The following is a 21,637-nucleotide window of genomic DNA, read 5'->3' on the forward strand; positions in this document are numbered from 1 at the left end:
AACTAGAATATAAAATATACATTAAAAATATGTTAAATTATGTATGTCTTTATATAAAAATATATAATAATTGATTTATTTTAGTATATAAATAATATTTTTAATTGTTTTAATATTTTTTGTGATAAAATATATTTTTTTAATATTACAAGGGCATTCTCAAATAACTTCAATTTCAAAATTTTTAATTAACTTCAATTTTTAATAATTCAACTAAATCATTTCTTACTCGTTATAAATGATACCAAATGTTTTATCAATCACCATTCAATATTCTTAGATTTAGACACCACATGTGATTAATTGACATATATTGCCTTTAATTTTACCAACAATGTAAATTCGTTCCTAGTTGGCATTATATTAAATAGGTATAAAATAAAAAATTTACATTAGTTGTTTAAATTTATATTATTATATCTATTTCAGTGTTTTGTTGAAAAAGAAAAAAATTTACTAAAAATATAATAGACGTTCGTGTTTAAAGAAGCTTAATTTCAATTTTCTGTTGCTAATATAAAATTTATGTGAGATTATTAGATTGTTAAAAAATGTGAGATTAAAATAATAAAAAATATTTTAATATTGGTAAAATTTTTATAACCTGCTGATTAAGATTTTATAATTCTGATATAATCTGTAATTAAATTCTCTTATTAAAAATTTTCTTAATTTTTTTATGAAATTAAAATCCATATTTAAATGATGATTTTATAGAATTTTGTGACCATTTGAGTTCTGAAAACTGAACCGACCATCGAACCGTTCTAATAATTGATTTACTGGTTCAATCGATCTAACCGTGATTCAACCGAAAAAATCGTTCTTTAATAAAATAATAAATAAACTATAAATAAACATCATAAAATATCTTTCAAATTTAAAACCATACATAAAATATCACCAACTAAATGTAATTAATCATCAAAATACGCAAAAACATACAGCAAATTTGTTCACAATTAACATAATTATATTTCCATTAAAAATAACTGGATTGAATTATAGTGCACAAGTTAAAGATAGAGAATATTGTCTTAATGTAGTCAAAAAGTAAAACAAAACAGGCCCTTTTAATTCTACAGAGAAACTTTCTTGAAGGGATTTATGGCAACCAAAATAGGCCCTGCTTTTGTCTGAATTGTACAAGATACTGTTAACAAGGTTAAATAAAAATAACATTTTCCAGTTGTCTCACTGAGTCCAGCTATAGATGTAACAAACATCACTGTGTACTGTTGTAATTCTAGATCATATCTTACTTTTCCATCAAACAGTGAAACAACAGACTTAGTTCCAAAACATGTTATTATCTTCACCAGCTCCCAATTCCCATTTGAAAGTTGAAGCCAACACTGAACCTTCTGAAATAATAAACTTCAGAAGTAAGGGAAAGAAATAGAAAATTCTAGACTATCCATGTCTTACTAATAACGAGAACAGAAAAACTAGTCTCTTGAACTCAATAATTACATTAGTTATCCAACTAAATAATTACATCACAGTTATCATAAACTGATTTCAAAGCCTAGAAGCAGAGTGAAACTAAAAACATGAAGCATATAATAAATCAAAAGATCACCAATTGCAAATTTTGTAATAAGAACAGAAATTAAGAACAATGAAATTAATAAATCATTCACGAAATTAAAAACAGCAGCAGCATTCAGCAACAAACATTTACCATTCAGAACAAATAGCATTAAGCAACAAGACCATATCTAAACTCAACAATCAGCATTCAGCAACAAACATTAACCAATAATTACACTAAACCTCCATCCAGCAACCAGCAATGACAAAATAGCAACAAACATTAGTACATAAACATTTCAAAACAGTGATGACACTAAACCTGCACCCAGCAACTAGCAATTAGAAAACAGCAACAAACATTATAAAACATTACAAAACATTACACAAAAATTTTGAACAAAAATTCCAGAAATTAAAAAGAACAAGAAGAACCAAGCATTCAGAAATTAAACAGAGCCATCACTCATTAGTAAACAGAGCAAAATTAAAAGGAAGAAGCGGATGCGAAGCAAAATTAAACAGACCATCAGTAACCAGAAGCAAAATTAAACAGACCCATCACTCATCACTCATCAGTAACCACTAACCATGGCAAAATTAAAAAGAAAGAGCAGATGCGAAGCAAAATCAAACAGACTAACAGAGCCATCAGTAACCAGAAGCAAACTTAAATAGAGCCATCACTAACCTTCGACGAAGACACGGATGGCAACCGGCGAGACGACGGCGATAGGCGAGGCGACGGCAAGCGGCGACCCAACGGCGAGCTGCTCCAAGCCACAAACAGAGAAGCCAGGGAAGATGGGGACGACGAGCTGAGCTACCTGGGTTCCGGACAGGGGGAAGAGTAAGAAGTGGAGGCGCCGAGAACCTGGGGACGGCGGCGGCAAGGAACCTAGGGCTAGGGTGTTACTGGGTGCTGCTTCGCGTTCTGCTTCTGCGTGCTGGAGAGGAGAGGCCAAGAGGGGTGTTACTGTGTGTTAGGCATATTAGGGTTTAAAAATCACAACCAAGCTTCAACGGACCGTTTTTGGAAATTTTGATTTTTGACCCATTTCAAAAATCGGCCGGTTCAGCGGTCCAATATCAATTTTTAAATTTTACGATTTTAACTTCTAATCGAACCGTATTTAGCAACGGTTCACGGTTCAACTGATTCGACCGATCGCTTCAAACCGGTTTTCAGAACCTTTTGACATATTAATTATAAGAAGTTTAGTATTGTTGAATTATTAAAAATTAGAAGATTTATGAAGCTATAGAATGTCATATAGTACTGACACAATTCACATAATTTGTTAATTAAGATTTTGTAACTTTGGCATAATTCTTATATCTATGTGTGGATGGTAATTTTATGGCGTTTTGGGATCATTTTGTGTCATTTGAAATGAGTCACAAGAGATTTAGTGAAATTGAAGAAGTTGGAGAATGTTTTGTAATACTAGCGTAATTCATGTAACCTGCTTATTAGAATCCTTTAATTTCAGTATAATTTTTATAACTGGATTCTCTTGTAAAAAAATTATTTAAATTTTTTAGTAAAGTATCGATTTTGTCCTAATATTTGGGATAAGTTTCAAAGTTGTCCCTAACGTTTGAATCGTCCTATTTAAGTTCCTAACATTTTAAAATTGATTCAATGTTGTCCTGCAGTTAGGAATCTGTTAATAAAATTGACGGCGGGACAAAATTGAGACAATTTTAAAACGTTAGGGACTTAAATAGGACGAACATGTTGGGAAGAAAAACGATACATAGAAATAAATTTTAATTCTATCCTTCAATTTTTTACGGTACATTATTATTCAATTATTTTTTAATCACATCTAAGTAAATTACACTTAATCACATTAATTTTATTCTAAATAAATTTACTTTTTTATAATTTTATTTTTAAAAATTTTTACTCATCATAAAATGTTTGTAGAATGACTAGTATATAAACTTGTGGAGAAAAAAATGATACATATATAATAAAGTAATGTAATTCTAGTCATTTTACAAATATTTCATGATGAGTACAAATCTTTAGGAGTAAAATTATAAAAAAATAAATTTATTTAGAATCAAAGTAATGTGATTAAGTGTAATTTACTTAAATGTGATTAAAAAATAATTGAATAACTATGTACAGTAAAATATTGATATAGTGAAGGATAAAATTAAAATTTATTTCTATCTATCATTTTTGTCCCTAAAATTTTCGTCCTATTTAAGTCCCTAACGTTTCAAAATCGTCTCAATTTTGTCCCACCGTCAAATCCGTTAACAGACATTGAATTAATTTTGAAATGTTAGAGACTTAAATAAGACTATTCAAACGTTAGGGACAATTTTAAGACTTACCCCAAACACGTTAAAGATAAAAACGATACTATACTCTAAATTTTTTATGAATTGTGCCATTATTACAGAATATTCTCCAACCTTTTCAATTTTATAATTTCTAATAATGTAACCACACTAAATTTGTTGTGACTCAACACGCATAATATCAAATGGTTACAGAACTCCATAAAACTACCATCCAAATATAAATTTTGATTTTTAAAAAAATTGAAGAAATTTCTTTACAAAAGGATCTAGTTATAGAAATTATAATAGGGTTACAAAATCTTGATCAGCAAGTTATAAGAATTATGCCAGTATTATAAGATATTCTCTAGCCTATTAATCTCAATTTTCAATAAGCTCAATAACACTAAATTCTTTGTGGCTCATCATGTATGGCACCAAATTATCTAAAAACTCAATAAAATCTCTATTCAAATATAGATTTTAAATTTATGAAAAATTCAAGTAATTACCTTAGGAGGAATTTTAGTTACATAAATTATATCATATTACAGGATCTTATTCTATAGGTTTAGGGCAAAAAACACATTTAAGTCAAGGGGAGAAATTTATTACACATTTCAGCTAAATAAGAATCTGATTCATCAATCAACCAAAGCACACTATAATGTAATTCGAAGCAACTTCATTCAAATTACACTCCCATATAATTCGAAACAACATAATTCGAATTATTCCTAACGTAGGTATATATGTAAATCGAAGCTACAGTTCGAATTAAAAATAGCATAATTCGAAGAGGTTCATTCGAACTACAAGTGAGCACGTGATTTCTAAGGAGTTCGAAACAAATAGATTCGAACTACTCACAATTTGAAAACATGGTGTAATTCGAAATTAGTATAAAATTATCAAATATAAATTAATTTTAACTCCTATTAGTACATTGAATTAAAAATAACATATAAAAATGTACTTATATATATTAAATTTTAATAACATATAAAAATTTAACGACATTTTAATTACTCTTTTTATAATACGAGTACATTTTTATATACTTTAAATATTTTATAAACACAACATTTAAATACTTTATAAAAAATTATTTAATAAAGTGTTGTGTATGTTTATCATACAAAAATAAAGTGTTGTGCCAATATAATAACATTATAACATTTAAAATCAATTTTTTTTCTAGGATTAAAAGCAGCACATGGAAAAGTATTATTGGTATTTGTTACGGTAGGTAACCGGAGATTAATGGGCTGGATGGCGCTGGTCGGCCCAATCGTCTGAGGGAGGAAGCCTTTGTCAGGGTCTGCGCCTTGGGGGCCTCCGTCCGACTTGTTTGTATGAGTGAATGGGGGGTGGTACCTGCAAAGACACTCCGATGCCTAAGTCAGCAAAGGGGTTAGCAGGTCTAGGGAGTATTGGAACTTAGAGATACCTGAGGGGTGTCAGTGTATTTATAGTGGTGAGCCAATAACCACCGTTGGAGTAGTGCCACTTTTCTAGGGTGTTAACCGTCCCTTTATCTTAGGGAAGTTAAGATATTGCTTCGTGAAGTGGTTAGAGAGATTCTAGGGGCAGTTACTCATTCAAATGAGTGCCTATCTGCCAGTTAATCCTCGTTCCCGACTTCTTTAGAGCAAGTCGTGACTAGTTCCGACTTCGTGGCGGCTAATCTGGCGAAAGGTGAGGCCAACCCTTTGGGTTGGGCCTTTTTATTTGGATCCTGGGCCTTATTCGTTGGGCCAGGGTATGAACAGTGCCCCTACTCGAGCCCAATTTCTCTTTAAGATTTGGGTTCGAGTATACTACTCGGGGTTGTAGCTGACTTGTTGGGGGACTAACGTGATGTTCCGAAACCGACGTGACTTATCCGACTTGTCTGATTTGTCTGTTATTGTCTTTTCAGAGATGGCAAAGGCAAATGCTCAGGAATCCTACCAAAGGGTCCAGGAGGCTAAAGCAAGATCTCGTGCCAGGACTGGTGGTGTTAGGGCGGTTATCTCTCCTCCTCCTCCTCCTCGGAACGTTGGGACTCCCTCTCAGCCCATCGTAATTTCTTCTTCAACTTTCTCTCAACCACCCCCCTCTGCTCAACCTTCTTCTGAACCAGAGAACAAGAAGCGCAAGACCTTAGAGTCTGGCTCTTCTGGTGAGGTGAAGGCGGATGCTCTTGCATTCGTCCGAAAGAACATCTATCCTAATGTTCGTATAAGTATGGATGATGTTTCTGTTCGGCACCACCTTACCACTCTGGTTGAGGAGAGCCTTAAGGCGGCGGGGGTTTGTGGCAAACTCTTAGATATTTTTGAGAAGGCTCCTCTCAGCTCTTTAGGGATGACCTCGAGGGTCGAAGAGCTGGAAGGTAGGCTTCTCATATATCAGGAGCATGAGGGGAAGTTGAAGGAGGAAGTCGCCAGGCTGAGGGAGGAGAGAGATAACCTCCGGGAGAGGGAGAGGAAGTTGCAAGCCCAATGCAACATGGAGGTCGGTTTGAGGAAGACAGCACATGATAGCTATCAAAGTTTGTTTGATGATCTTGTGTCTGTGAAGAATGATCTGCTGAATTCTCGGAAGGCATACGCCGAGTTGGAGGACTCTATTACTGATGGCGCTGAGGAGGCTTGGAGGATCTTTAGGGAGCAGGTCGGAGTCATTGCTCCTGACTTGGACCTCTCTCCTTTAGATCCCGATAAGGTTGTCATTGATGGTGCCATTGTGGATCCTCCTGTCCCCGAGATTATTTCCGAGTCAGATTTGAAGACTCGGGGGCAAAGGATTATAGAGTCTCCTCCTCGTCCTAAGGATGTCCCGAGTTCCTCCACAGTTCCTCTGACTTCTTCTTCGTCTCCTATGGATGCCTCTCTTCCCGGTCCTGGTGGCGCTCCTTCCTCTGGTGGTGGTTGCCTGTCTACTCCTCTTGAAAAAAAGTGATTTGTTGGCTATTTGGGGCCCGGCTTGTGGGTCCCCTCTTTTTAAACTCTTTATTTGTTTTGGTAGTATTTGAACAATTTTTTGGCCTTTTGAGGCCGTAAATAAAACGTTTTTATAATACCCTTTTTAATAAGGGTTTAAGTTAAAAAATAAATGCCCTTTTTTGGATAAGGGTTTAAGTTACCTTGTGTGTGCATGCTTTTCTTATTTCGAATTTCCCTTTGATCTTTTCTAAAAAACTTTTTCTTTGGCTTTCGTCTGCCTTTCTGAACTTTTCTGTTTCAAGGATCTTTAGGACAGCCTTTTAGTCTTTTCTTGGATTTTTTCCTATCTCTCTTTTGTTATTCCTAGTACCCAATTTCGTTTCATTGAGTTTTTATGACTTAGATTATTTTCGTGATTCATTTCTGTTTTACTCGGTTTCTCATTCCGACTTAAGAGTCGGGATGTTTCCGAGTTTATCATGATCAACTTCTATAACCTCTTTACACTAACTTGTACCTCGTCGTTTTATCCTGACGACCATCTAGGTCGGTTCATGGGATTTTCACGTTTTGTCGAGCTTAAGTCGGCGTGTTTCGTAGAAAGGAATGGAAAACAATAGAAAAGGAATTTATAAGAGATATTTGAAAAGATCTTTATTAATTGGGGGGTACTTCATTGCTACTAAGGGTTTTTGACAGTCTATTTCCCCTAGCCCCTACTATGATGCCTCGTTAAAAACCCTTCTTCAGAAAAAACCCTTTGGTTCTGGGGAAAAAATCATGAAGTTGGGAAAAGAGTACATCAGGGAGTAGAGTTCGCTTTTAGCTATAGTACCTTTTCATATTACAAGCATGCCACGATCTTGGTAACTCAGTGCCGTCCAAGTCGGTCACTTTATAATAGCCTTTTCCTAAGATCTCCTTGATTTTGTATGGTCCCTTCCAATTTGCAGCGAGCTTTCCTTCTCCTGATTTGTTGACTCCAATGTCATTTCTGATCAGGACCAAGTCGCTTAGGGTGAATGTTCTTCGGATGACTTTTTTGTTGTATCTTGTAGCCATCCTTTGCTTCAATGCTGCTTCTCTTATCTGGGCTTCTTCTCGGACTTCGGGGAGCAAGTCGAGTTCCTCTTTGTGCCCCTGTACATTCCCGATCTCGTCATGGAGAATCACTCTTGGGCTTTGCTCGCTGACATCTATTGGGATCATGGCTTCTACCCCATAAACTAGTCGGAAGGGAGTTTCTCCAGTGGCGGATTGGGGTGTCGTCCTGTAGGCTCATAACACTTGGGGGAGCTCTTCGGCCCAAGCTCCTTTTGCATCTTGTAATCTCTTCTTTAGCCCTGCCAATATGACTTTGTTGGCCGCCTCGGCTTGCCCATTGGCTTGCGGGTGCTCCACCGAGGTGAACTGGTGTTTGATTTTCATACTGGCTACTAGGCTTCTAAAGGTAGAGTCGGTGAACTGGATTCCATTATCTGTAGTAATGGAATGAGGTATCCCATATCTTGTGATGATATTTTTGTAGAGGAACCTCCGACTTCTTTGCGCGGTGATTGTGGCCAATGGCTCTGCTTCTATCCACTTTGTGAAATAATCTATTCCCACGATTAAGTACCTGACTTGTCCTGGCGCCTGAGGAAAAGGACCTAATAAATCCATCCCCCATTTTGCAAAGGGCCATGGAGAAGTGATACTAATGAGCTCTTCTGGGGGAGCCACGTGGAAATTTGCATGCATCTGACATGGTTGGCACTTTTTCACAAATTCTGTGGCATCTTTCTGTAAGGTTGGCCAGTAGAATCTAGCTCGGATCACTTTCCTGGCTAATGACCTGGCTCCGAGATGGTTTCCACAGATCCCGCTATGCACTTCCTCTAATACCTCAGTGGTTCTTGAGGTCGGTACGTATTTTAACAATGGTGTTGATATCCCTCTTCTATAGAGAATATTTTTCACCAAGGTATAATGTTGGGCTTCCCTTCGGATTTTCTTTGCCCCTTTCTCCTCCTTGGGGAGGATGTCGAATTTCAGAAATTCGACTAAGGGGTTCATCCATCCGAGGTGTAATCCGACCACTTCGAAGACTTCTTGTTTGTCTTCTGTTTTTACCACTAAGGGTTCCTGGAGAGTTTCTTGGATCAAGCTTCTGTTATTCCCTCCTGACTTGGTACTTGCTAACTTGGATAGGGCGTCTGCCCTGCTATTTAGATCCTGAGTTATGTGTTTGACCTCGGTTTCTGCAAAGCGCCCAAGGTGTTCCAGAGTTTTTTCCAAGTACCTCTTCATGTTTGAGTCTTTTGCCTGATACTCTCCACTTATTTGGGAGGTCACCACTTGAGAGTCGTTGTATATCATCACCTTCGTAGCACCGACTTCTTCTGCCAGCTTCAATCCTGCAATCAAGGCTTCATACTCTGCCTGATTATTTGAAGCTGGGAATTCGAACTTGAGGAAAACTTCTATCTGGGTTCCCCTTTCATCTACCAATATTATGCCTGCACCACTTCCTGTTTTGTTGGAGGATCCATCTACATAGAGTTCCCATGTAGTTGGTTTATCCTCTTGATCTCCTGCGTATTCTGCAATGAAGTCAGCGAGGCACTGGGCTTTAATCGCCGTCCGAGTTTCATACTTCAAGTCGAACTCGGAGAGCTCTATTGCCCATTGAACCATTCTTCCCGCAACATCCGTCTTTTGGAGGATTTGCCTCATGGGTTGGTTCGTGCGGACTCTTATTGTGTGAGCTTGAAAGTAAGGCCGTAGCCTTCGTGAGGCTACTACTAAGGAGTATGCAAACTTCTCTAGTTTGTGGTACCTTAGCTCAGGGCCTTGTAGAACTTTACTGATGAAGCATACTGGGTGCTGTCCGGCCTCGTCTTCTCTTATCAGGGCCGATGAGATGGCCTTGTCTGCTACTGATAAGTATAGGACAAGGTCTTCTCCAGCTATAGGTCGTGTCAAAATAGGAGGTTGGCTCAAAAACTTTTTGAACTCCTAGAACGCCTCCTCGCATTCAGGAGTCCATTCAAACTGGTGTCCCTTTCTCAGTAGGGAGAACAGTGGAAGGGATCTTAGTGCTGATCCTGCCAAAAATCTGGAGAGAGCTGCTAGCCGGCCGTTCATCTGTTGGACCTCTCTCAAACAAGTCGGACTTTTCATCTCCAGGATAGCTCTGCACTTGTCGGGATTGGCTTCTATCCCTCTTTGTGTTAGCATGAATCCTAGAAATTTTCCTGCCTCCACCGCGAAGGCGCACTTTGCGGGATTTAGTCTCATCCCGTGCGACCTTATGGTGTCAAAGACTTGTGAAAGGTCAGGCAAGAGGTCGACTTCTTTCTTGGTCTTTACCAGCATATCGTCAACGTATACTTCCATTAGGCTCCCTTGGTGAGAGGCAAACACCTTATTCATCAGCCTCTGATATGTGGCCCCTGCATTTTTCAGCCCAAATGGCATGACCACGTAGCAAAAATTAGCTCTGGGCGTGATGAATGATGTTTTTTCCTGGTCCGGCTCATACATCGGGATTTGGTTATATCCCGAGTAGGCGTCCATGAACGACAAGTATTGATATCCCGAGCTGGAGTCCACTAGGGTGTCAATACTTGGCAGTGGATAAGGGTCCTTGGGACATGCCTTATTTAGGTCGGTGTAGTCGACACACATTCTCCATTTACCATTTTGTTTTTTGACTAGCACTACATTGGCTAGCCATGTTGGGTATTTGACTTCTCTAATGAAACCGGCTTCTAGGAGCGCTTGTACTTGCTCCTCTACTATTAGGGCTCGCTCTGGGCCGAGCTTGCGTCTTCTTTGTTGTACAGGTCGTGACCCCGGGTAAACCGAGAGTTTATGGGACATGAGCTCGGGATCTATCCCAGGCATGTTGGAGGCCTTCCAGGCGAAGAGATCGGAGTTATCTCTTAGGAGCTTAGTCAACCCTTGTTTTAGGGTTTCCCCTAGGTTGGCCCCTATGTGAGTATTTCTTCCCTCCTCTTTGCCGACCTGTATCTCCTCAGTTTTTCCTCCTGGTTGTGGACGCAGCTCCTCTCTAACCTTTGCGCCTCCGAGCTCTACTGTATGAACTTCTCAGCTTTTTCCTCTCAAGTTTAGGCTTTCATTGTAGCATTTTCTTGCCAACTTCTGATCTCCCCTTACCGTTGCTATGCCCGCTGAAGTCGGAAATTTCATACAAAGGTGAGGGGTGGATACAACTGCTCCGAGTCGATTAAGGGTAGTCCTGCTAATTAAAGCATTATAAGCTGACCCTACATCGATGACTATGAAGTCTACGCTCAGAGTTTTTGATTTTTCCCCTTTCCCGAAGGTGGTGTGGAGAGGCAAAAACCCTAGTGACTTTATTGGCGTGTCGCCTAGTCCATATAAGGTGTCGGGGTAGGCTCTTAATTCTTTCTCATCCAACCCTAGTTTGTCGAAAGCGGGCTTAAAAAGAATGTCCGCTGAGCTTCCTTGGTCTACTAGGGTTCTGTGGAGATGAGCATTTGCTAGGATCATAGTTATTACCACTGGATCATCGTGTCCCCGCATTATTCCTTGCCCATCTTCATTTGTGAATGAAATGGTGGGGAGGTCGGATGACTCTCCTCCGACCTGGTATACTCTTTTGAGATGTCTTTTGCGAGAGGATTTGGTGAGTCCCCCTCCTGCGAATCCTCCGGAGATCATATGAATATGTCTCTCCGGAGTCTGCGGTGGTGGGTCTCTTCTATTCATATCGTCTCGCTTTCTCTTCCCATGACTGTCCGACCTTTCTATGAGATATCTGTCGAGCCGACCTTCCCTAGCCAGCTTTTCTATCACATTTTTAAGGTCGTAGCAGTCGTTTGTGGAGTGACCATATATTTTATGGTACTCACAGTAGTCGCTGCGGCTCCCCCTTTTTATTTTTAATGGGTCTGGGGGGTGGTAGCCTTTCAGTATTACAAATCTCTCTGTATACGTCCACTATAGAGACCTTTAGAGGAGTATAAGAGTGATATTTTCTTGGTCTATCGAGGTCGAGTTCTTCTTTCTTTTTGGTTTCCCTCTCTCTTTCTTTTGTTGAGGGAGGGTGCCCATGTCGCCAACTCAGGTCTCTTAACTTAGTATTTTCCTCCATATTGATGTACTTTTCAGCTTTTTCCTGTACATCACTTAGAGAGATGGGATGTCTTTTGGATATGGACTGTGAGAATGGACTTTCTCTGAGCCCATTGACTAGCCCCATTATGACTGCCTCGGTGGGCAGGTCTTGAATCTCTAAACATGCTTTGTTGAACCTTTCCATATAGGCTCGTAGGGATTCTCCGACCTCCTGCTTTATTCCCAGGAGACTTGGTGCATGTTTAACTTTGTCTTTCTGGATAGAGAACCTCATCAAGAATTTCCTTGAGAGGTCTTCAAAACTGGTGACCGACCTCGGGGGGAGACTGTCGAACCACTTCATCGCTGCTTTTGACAAGGTTGTCGGAAAAGCTTTGCATCGCGTAGCATCGGAAGCGTCAACCAGATACATCCGACTTTTAAAGTTGCTCAGATGGTGCTTTGGATCAGTGGTTCCGTCGTAGAGGTCCATATCGGGGCTTCTAAAGTTTCTCGGAACTTTTGCCCTCATTATGTCCTCAATAAAAGGATCTTCCCCTCCTAAGGGGGACTCTTCTCTACTATCACGGGAGTTCCGACTTTTGAGGGAGGATTCTAGCTTTAAGAGTTTTTCCTCTAACTCTTTTCGTCTATCCATCTCCTCTCTTAGGCGCTTTTCTATCTCCTTTTGTCGCTCCCGTTCCTGTTCTAGCTGTTCCAAACGATTTTGGTGAATATGGACTAACCCCATGAGCTCAGTTGAATGGGATTGTCCGTCCTTCTCTGACTCACGGCCTTCTGAGGAATTCACCTTTGGGGTTTTGACTCCGGAGGTTCCTTCTTTGTGTTGATCGTTGGTTTCCTGTTGGAGGGTTAGGTCCGCGTCACTATTTCTGGTGTCCAGATTCTCTTGTTCAGAATCTGTTTCCACATGACCCTCCTCAGGAGATCTGTCCGCCATCACTGGTTGATCTCTCGGGTCCCCGGCAACGACGCCAATGTTACGGTAGGTAACCGGAGATTAATGGGCTGGATGGCGCTGGTCGGCCCAATCGTCTGAGGGAGGAAGCCTTTGTCAGGGTCTGCGCCTTGGGGCCTCCGTCCGACTTGTTTGTATGAGTGAATGGGGGGTGGTACCTGCAAAGACACTCCGATGCCTAAGTCAGCAAAGGGGTTAGCAGGTCTAGGGAGTATTGGAACTTAGAGATACCTGAGGGGTGTCAGTGTATTTATAGTGGTGAGCCAATAACTACCGTTGGAGTAGTGCCACTTTTCTAGGGTGTTAACCGTCCCTTTATCTTAGGGAAGTTAAGATATTGCTTCGTGAAGTGGTTAGAGAGATTCTAGGGGCAGTTACTCATTCAAATGAGTGCCTATCTGCCAGTTAATCCTCGTTCCCGACTTCTTTAGAGCAAGTCGTGACTAGTTCCGACTTCGTGGCGGCTAATCTGGCGAAAGGTGAGGCCAACCCTTTGGGTTGGGCCTTTTTATTTGGATCCTGGGCCTTATTCGTTGGGCCAGGGTATGAACAGTATTCTAAAGCTAATTTAATTAAAAAAGATAGAACTGTATTTTTTAGGATTTTATGTACATAATTAGCCTAATTTTTTTAATATTGATCAAAGATGTGTGTTACACTAGGTTATTTGGTTTCAGGTAAGTTTTACTCTACTATAATTTTTTTTATTTACTTTTCAGAAGACACAAATCTAAAAAATTTTATAAATCAATTTAAAAGAAAACATCATTGACGTTTTCATTAAAAATTTAATTGTACTCGTTACAAAATTTTAGTAAAAAAGTACATTACAAATTTTTATAATACTCATCAAAAAAATTTTAGTAGAGTAAAACTTACCTGAAACCAAATAACCTAGTGTAACACACATCTTTGATCAATATTAAAAAAAATTAGGCTAATTATGTACATAAAATCCTAAAAAATACAATTCTATCTTTTTTTTTAATTAAATTAGCTTTAGAATACCAATAATACTTTTTCATGTGCTACTTTTAATCCTAGAAAAAAAATGATTTTAAATGTTATAATGTTATTATATTAGCACAACACTTTATTTTTGTATGATAAACATACACAACACTTTATTAAATAATTTTTTTATAAAGTATTTAAATGTTGTTTTTATAAAATATTTAAAGTATATAAAAATGTACTCGTATTATAAAAAGAGTATTTAAGAAGTCGTTAAATTTTTATATGTTATTAAAATTTAATAAATATAAGTACATTTTTATATGTTATTTTTAATTTAATGTACTAACAGGAGTTAAAATTAATTTATATTTGATAATTTTATACTAATTTTGAATTACACCATGTTTTCAAATTGTGAGTAGTTCGAATCTATTTGTTTCGAACTCTTTGAAAATCACGTGCTCACTTGTAGTTTGAATGAACCCTCTTCGAATTATGCTATTTTTAATTCGAACCATGTAGCTTCGATTTACATATACACATACGTTGGAAATAATTCGAACTATGTTGTTTCGAATTATGTGGGAGTGTAATTCGAATGAAGTTACTTCGAATTACATTATAGTGTGCTTTGGTTGATTGATGAATCAGATTTTTATTTGGCTGAAATGTGTAATAAATTTCTCCCCTTGGCTTAAATGTGTTTTTTGCCCTATAATATTTATACATTACTATTATATGACTAATTTTTTTGGTTAATCAAATTTAATTAAATTATCAAAATTTTCTATAACAAAAATATTCACACTCCAAACGCATGAAAGAACTCACTCTTATGCTTTTTATTCTTCTGAATCAAAATGTTTATCATTCACTCTCACATCTTTCTCATTACTTCCGCTCTCTTGGTTTCTTTCTTGCTAAACATAGAAACTTTTCTACTGAGGGATTGATTTTCTAAATTGGTGACAATACATTATATTTTTTTATTCATCTTCTCATTACATGTAGTGAGTTAATATTTAATTTCTTTTTCCTTTATATTTGAATTTTTTTATCTTGATAGTACAACCCTCCTATTTAGTATAATTTTTATATAATTTTTTATTTTAAATTTGTTAAAAGACATCCTAATCTTTAGTATATATTAATTAGAGGAATGTTAGGGCCAGTAACTTTTATGATTTTTAGCCATCTAGTAGCCATCAATGATAGTTTTGATGGGCCAATGAGTAATAGCTCAAATGGCATAGACTCCCTATACTCAATTAAGAGGTTGCGGGTTCGACTCCCCATACTCAAATGGCCAGAATTTAACAAACTTACTGGCTCCTTAAACTTTTTCTATTAATTAGAGAAAAGGACAAATAGGTCACTGATCTTTTGTCCCACAGACATTTTTGTCCTGACCATTGAAAAATACTTTTAAGTCCCTGACCTTCACAAAACTTGGACGAATCAGTCCCTCCGTCCAAATGCCTCCGTCAGGGACTGATCCGTCCAAATTTTGTGAAGGTCAGGGACTTAAAAGTATTTTTCAATGGTCAAGGACGAAAATGTCCGTGAGGCAAAAGGTCAGGGACCTATTTATCCTTTTCTCTATTAATTATTATAGCATAAGAGTTTTTATTGTTAATTTGAATATCTTATCAAAATTAGGTTTTTTTTTTAATGGAAGTGTGGGTTCAAATTTCGTTTCAACTTTCTCAAAAACTATAATTTTATATTTTCTCTCTTTTTTTTAGTTTTCACAATTTTTTAAGAAAATTAAAATTCATTCTTTTTTAAAAATATATTAATAAAAATTATAATATTTTATATAAGTTTATCCTATCACTTGTATTATTCTCAATTTTTTTTTAGATATTAACCTAAGCTGCAACTTTTAAAACTATATATACTAACGGCTCAACAGAGATGATTCAGCCGTTTTTCTATTGTTTTTAAAAGATTAATTTTTATATTTTTATTTTTAAAATTATAAATTTAATAAAATAATTTAAAAATTTAAAATAAATACTATTTAAAAATAAATATAAAAATTTTTAAGTTATTTAAATTTTAGAACATTAAAAATTTATAAATTTAAATTAAATAAAATATTAAAAAATTTATTATATCATTATTATGTGTAATAAAATAATGATAAACATTTATAAAGTAATTATTTATAAATATTATATAAATTTATTTATTTATTTTTTTAAGAGTTAGGATTAAGACTCGAATCCAAAATTTTTAGATGAGGATGGGGGACTATATCATTTGAGCTATGAAGCAAAGATAAAACATTATATTTAAAACATTCTTTATCTTCATGAATAATTCTAAATTTTATATTCAATTTATTAAATTATCTTTAATTTGATTACTTTTTTCAAATTATTAATTTATACTTTTATTATATTCCTTCATTGTATCACACACTATTATTTCTCTTACTATTATTCTCTATACACATATCTATCATTGTTTCAACGCAACTGTTATATTGCCTTGTTCTCCTTTCTTTTTTTTTTCTCCTCCTACCTTTTCTTCACCCGATTGTAATTAATTATCACTAAGTATAATTATCACAATTTTTAATTTGAATTTATCACTTTGATCTATAACCATCCATTATGTTAACTTTTATGAGTTGTTAAAGTGTTATTAAAAGAATTTATTTTTGTCTCTTTTGAATATCTAGATGTATAAAAATAATAATTTTTTATTGACGTGCGTGTTAAGTAATTTTATTGTTCTATTAATAAAAAAATTTAAGAAATATCTTGTTCAAATTATCAAAATTTAATGATAGTAATCCTAAAAACTAATGCCAAAATATATCATTTTTAATTAATATAATAAAAATAGTATATTACTATAAGTTTTTAACTAATAATCACATAAATTTAAGTTATAATTTAATATAATACCTTAAAACAGATGGTTGTCATTACTTTTTATATTTGACTGCTATTATATAAGTTTTACGTTTGTTTTATTGTGCAAATTAATTAAACTATACTTTATTATATCATTTTGTATGTTTTGAAATTATGCTATCGTATTAAGGATGACATTAGTTTTTATAACTAATGCGAATTTTTTACTTATTTATTTGTCATTTAAATACTATTCATAAAAAATAATTACTTAAAGTAAAATACTATATAAAGAAAGATAGAAAATTTTTGAATTTATCATTCGGGTTTGTTTCTTAATTTTCACTTGATATTACTCAAATTTAATAGGTTGATGGTGGTGATTCTTTTTATTAGTTAAAAAATTTTAACATCCTCTCTCTTTCGCTCTCTTAATTTTATTAAATAGTTTTTTTTAGGTCAAAAAAGTTTTAACTTTCTCTATAATAAGTATTTTTTTAAATTATCTAATGTATAAAATATCACATATTTTTATTTTATCTTAAAAGTTTCATTTTTATATCAAAGCATTACGGTTTATTATATTATTATATATTATTTTTGTACCACAAAACAAAAGGTAAAATTTTATATTTTTTTGTTACTTATTTTATTTTATTTTGGCTATTTAAATTAGCATGTATATTATCAATATATTTTCTATTAGTTATACATATTTTTACAATATTCTTTTTCGTTTCAATCAATATGCATTTAAAAAATCATCTTTGAATCCTAAGCCATGTAATTCAAAGATCATTGCATTCATATTTTCTAAAATTTCAAAAGAATAAATTTTTTTTGTAATATTATAATTAGTTGAATGGAGAAATAATAACAATCACATCATAATTTTAATTAATAAAGTAAAATAATTTATTAATTTATATTAAATTATTAATTTTAGTTTCACTTAAAAGTAAATAACACTTTAAAAATAATTAAAAAAATTTAAAAATCTTATGTGAATGAACATATACATAAAATATCATGTGAAGATAAGTATAAATATTAGGATAGTCGATAAGTAATTACGGAAAAATAAAAAAGAATAAAAAATAATTATAAATTCTAAGAGTTGAAATAGTAAAAAGAACGAGGAAGAAAAAGTTAGATATTTATTGAGTTATTCCTCTTAAATAGGATAAAATTGAAAAAAATGTAAAGACAAAATTAGAACATAATTTGAATACTAAATTGATAGTTTTTGAAGAGAATTCTCGAATAAATAAATAAATAATATTAAAAATAATAAATAAAAATTAAAGAGATGAAATGCAAGTAAATAATCAAAAATCACTTTTTAAAATTGAAGTTATTTATTCATAAGTATGTTATGTACCCGAGAAGAAATAAATTATTACCCTCAAACATATGCTGAATATAGACATAATACTATTTGAATATGCAAAGAACCTGAAATAAAAATAATTTTACACATAAATAAAGAAGTAATATGATTTGTTATTTTAGATTTTAAAAAATAACAAATTAAGTATTGAACTATTGATAGAAAAAGCTCAAAATAATTCTAGCAAAACAATAAAATGTTACAATGTCTTAATTTACAACATACATAAAATCAATCAACAATTTTTTTTAAATAAATATAAATATATATTCACAGTTTCACCTTATAAATGTTGTGATTTGGTTGTATTTAAAAAAATAATGTAAAAGTACGTTATAAAGAAAAAATGTAAAGAGAAGTAAACTCTCAGTTGAAATATTAGACTTAGTTACTCATTTAAAAAGTTTAAGTTACATTTTCACCGTTTTTAACTGTTTTTTATGCAAAAAAAAAAAGACATATTAGAAAAAATAAAACTTTGATTGAAATTACAACTTAATCCTTGATATTAGATTTTTTTACAATTCCTTCTCTTCTTCTCCTCACTACATTTTTATTTTCAAACATTAGTGCCATAATCCTAACTACTAGAAAAATCAACTACATATAAGAATTTTTATAAATATAATAACAATACTTTAGAATAAATAAATAAAGGGTAATTTACTGAAATAAATAAACTGGCCTCCAAATTTACCAGAATACACATTTTGCTAAATGGATACCGAAATGCATTTTTTTCATAAACTATGTAAACCGCGACAGGAGTCCTGCGGTTTATGAATGCACATAATCCGCTACAGGGGTGTCGCGGATTACGTTCGAAGCAAATCATCACATAATCCGCGGTAGGGGTGTCGCGGTTTATGTGTGATGATGCAAATGTGCATAAACCGCTACAAGGGTCTAGCGGTTTATGCCTTAGTGTGGATTTAGTTCAATTTTCATGGAGGATGAGTTTTTGGATGAAACTTTGGTTTGCATTTTTTATGTATGGCACAACATAGGTTGGTGCTTTGATTTAATTGAAATTAGTCTCTTGAACTCATAGAATTACCAACAAAATTAGAACACCTTTACTCAAGAGAATCCAACTACATAGAGAATCGCTAACAATAACCACATCACCGTAAAACGAACAGTAAGTACAATTTTACTTAACAGTAAGTACAACTAAAACAGGACAAGAACACAAATAAGAAAAGAAAAATAAAAGCTAATCATGACAACTTAATGACACCTATGCCTCGGCACTAGGGGCGGATCCTCGCTGAGGGCAAGTCCTGCGAGTGTGTCCTGTCTGTCTGGATAGCCCACATCGCTTCGGCCGACTAGTATTGGCCTCATCCATGGTGTTACGGATTCTTTTTGACCTCGTTCACCCTTCTCTGGCACGTCTCATGTTAGGATTAGGAACGATAGTAGGACCGGTGTACGGTGGCCACAGACCCTCTAGAATAAGGGGCAAAAACCCTATCTGGTATATACTGAACACCTTACTCATGGTATAAACCTCATGGACGTATGTAGTCCAGTCTAATCGGGACTGAGTACAACATGCAATCGCATGGCACCACGGGTAATGGAGAGCTTGAAAGTACCCACAGTCACAAGTGCGATCTCTGAGGGAAACCGGATACGTCCCAAGCGAAAAATTACCGGTTGGGGTCATCTCAGCCACGGTATACTCAGACTGATGTCTGTCAAACAGAGTAACCGTGAAGCACCTCGAATCTTTCAAGTTGTGCTCTATCACCTTGACCAGCGCCTGGCAAAACCGTTGGCCTGATCCCAACTGCGCCTCTGCTGTCTGCCCTCGGACGACAAAAAGCTCTTCTAACCTCCCGTATGTGGATTTCATAAGCGCAGTAACCAGCAGATTCCGTGTCCCCTTTAATACAGAGTTAACACACTCGGATATGTTCGTAGTCATGTGGTCGAACCGTCTGCCTCCATCCTTGTGTTGGGTCCACTTATCATACTCCAGTCGGTTGGCCCAATCACATATGGCCGGATTCTCAATCCTCATAATATCAAACCAGTAGTCAAATTCGGTCTCAGTCTTGGCATACGCCACATTCATGAGCATCCGCCTTGCATCCTTACCCTTGAAACTGGGAGCAAAATTAGCTGCAACGTGTTGAATGCAATACGCCCGATATGCATGAGGCGGTTGCCAACCATTGTCTGGTTCTTCTAGTGCAGCCTTAATACCGTTGTGTCTGTCAGAGATCACCAGAATCCCTTCTTGTGGGTCACATGTTGACGCAAGTGGGGTAAGAAAAAAGCCCACGACTCAGCATTCTCCCCCTCAACAAGTGCAAAAGCAACTGGCAATATATTCAAATTTCCATCTTGTGCAATAGCCAGAAGCAAAGTCCCGCCATACTTCCCATACAGATGCGTACCGTCAATGCTGATTAGTGGCTTGCAATGTTCAAAAGCCTCAAAGAATGTCCAGAAAAGTCGATGAAAGTACTCTGTAGACTCATCAACCTCATCACCAACATGCACTGGAGAAGTCTTCAACAAAGCTATCGTTCCGTCCATCGTTGCTTGCATACCAAGGATCCACCGGGATAACTCGACATTCGACTCTTCCCAATCCCCGTAAATCTATGCGACTGCCTTCTGCTTTGCCTTTCACACCTTCCTATAACTAGGCTTGAATCCGCAGGTTGACTCAGTAGCTTCTTGCAACACCTTTATCGTAATCGTTTCATCGGCTTTGACCAACGGATAGATCCTAGCACAGATTATGTGGTAATCAAGCTCTCGGTGGTCGCTCGAAATCGAAGTGGCCAGACAAGTGTGGGCTCCGTTGTACCTTCTAACCTCCCAGTTACCCTTGCGCTGCTGAAGTGCCACGCGGATTATCCACGTGCAACCGTTTCTAAACTCCTTGCATCTCCCAACATACTTCAGATAGGGGTGGCAACACTACCCGAACCCGCGGGTACCCACCCCGCCCCTACCCATTCGAAGCGAGTAATTACCCGCCCCCGCACCGGGGCGGGTACTTGGGCGGGGCGGGGGCGGGGTTGAGTTTAGGTTAAACCCGCCCCTACCCGCCTCGGTATATATAATATATATATATATATATATATATATATATATATATATATATAAATATATATTTTTAATATATAATATATGTAACATATATAAAATAATTAATAAAATGATTAATAATATTATATCATATTTAAATTTTTACTTTAATTTATGTTATGTATGTAAATAGTGGTTATATAATTTTAAAAATTTAATTTTATTTGTTGGATTTAATAATTATAGGGGCGGGTAGGAGTGGGGCAAGTACCCGCAGGGGTGGGTTAGGGTTTAACATTTTACTACCCGCGGGTAGGGGCGGGGCGGGTTTGATGCAGATTTTTGTAGGGCGGGGCGGGGTCGGGTAGAGCAAAAACCCGCCCCTACCCTCCCCGTTGCCACCCCTAACTTTAGATGATCTGATTCCATAACCCGATACTGAACTCCACGACCAAATCTATAATCCTTAACACTCATCACAACTTCCTCCTTAGTCTAGAAAGATTAGCCAATATGAAATTCTCCAGAAGTATTACCCTCGAAG

At 35.8% G+C, this 21,637-nt stretch overlaps 1 protein-coding gene and 1 long non-coding RNA gene across 2 annotated transcripts; both read right to left on the reverse strand.

Moving 5' to 3' along the window:
• Positions 1-951: 951 nt before the first annotated feature.
• Positions 952-2,550, reverse strand: LOC112785198 (uncharacterized). Its single transcript, XR_003194185.3, has 2 exons — positions 2,225-2,550; positions 952-1,364 (listed from the first exon to the last, which is right to left on the reverse strand). It is a non-coding gene; the product is annotated as an uncharacterized lncRNA (long non-coding RNA).
• A 16,870-nt stretch (positions 2,551-19,420) lies between these two features.
• Positions 19,421-20,592, reverse strand: LOC112786419 (uncharacterized). Its single transcript, XM_025829797.1, has 2 exons — positions 20,336-20,592; positions 19,421-20,264 (listed from the first exon to the last, which is right to left on the reverse strand). The coding sequence occupies exons 1-2, from the start codon at positions 20,590-20,592 to the stop codon at positions 19,421-19,423; spliced, it is 1,101 nt and encodes a 366-aa protein (XP_025685582.1).
• Between the last annotated feature and the right edge of the window lie 1,045 nt (positions 20,593-21,637).

Source organism: Arachis hypogaea, chromosome 20 (assembly GCF_003086295.3).
Source record: "Arachis hypogaea cultivar Tifrunner chromosome 20, arahy.Tifrunner.gnm2.J5K5, whole genome shotgun sequence".
NCBI classification, from domain to species: domain Eukaryota; kingdom Viridiplantae; phylum Streptophyta; class Magnoliopsida; order Fabales; family Fabaceae; genus Arachis; species Arachis hypogaea.

Coding starts and splice junctions, on each gene's coding strand:
- LOC112786419 (XM_025829797.1), bottom strand. CDS start 20,592: ATGGACGGAACGATAGCTTTGTTGAAGACTTCTCCAGTGCATGTTGGT. Junction 20,265..20,335: donor GAGGGGGAGAATGCTGAGTC/GTGGGCTTTTTT, acceptor GATCTCTGACAG/ACACAACGGTATTAAGGCTG.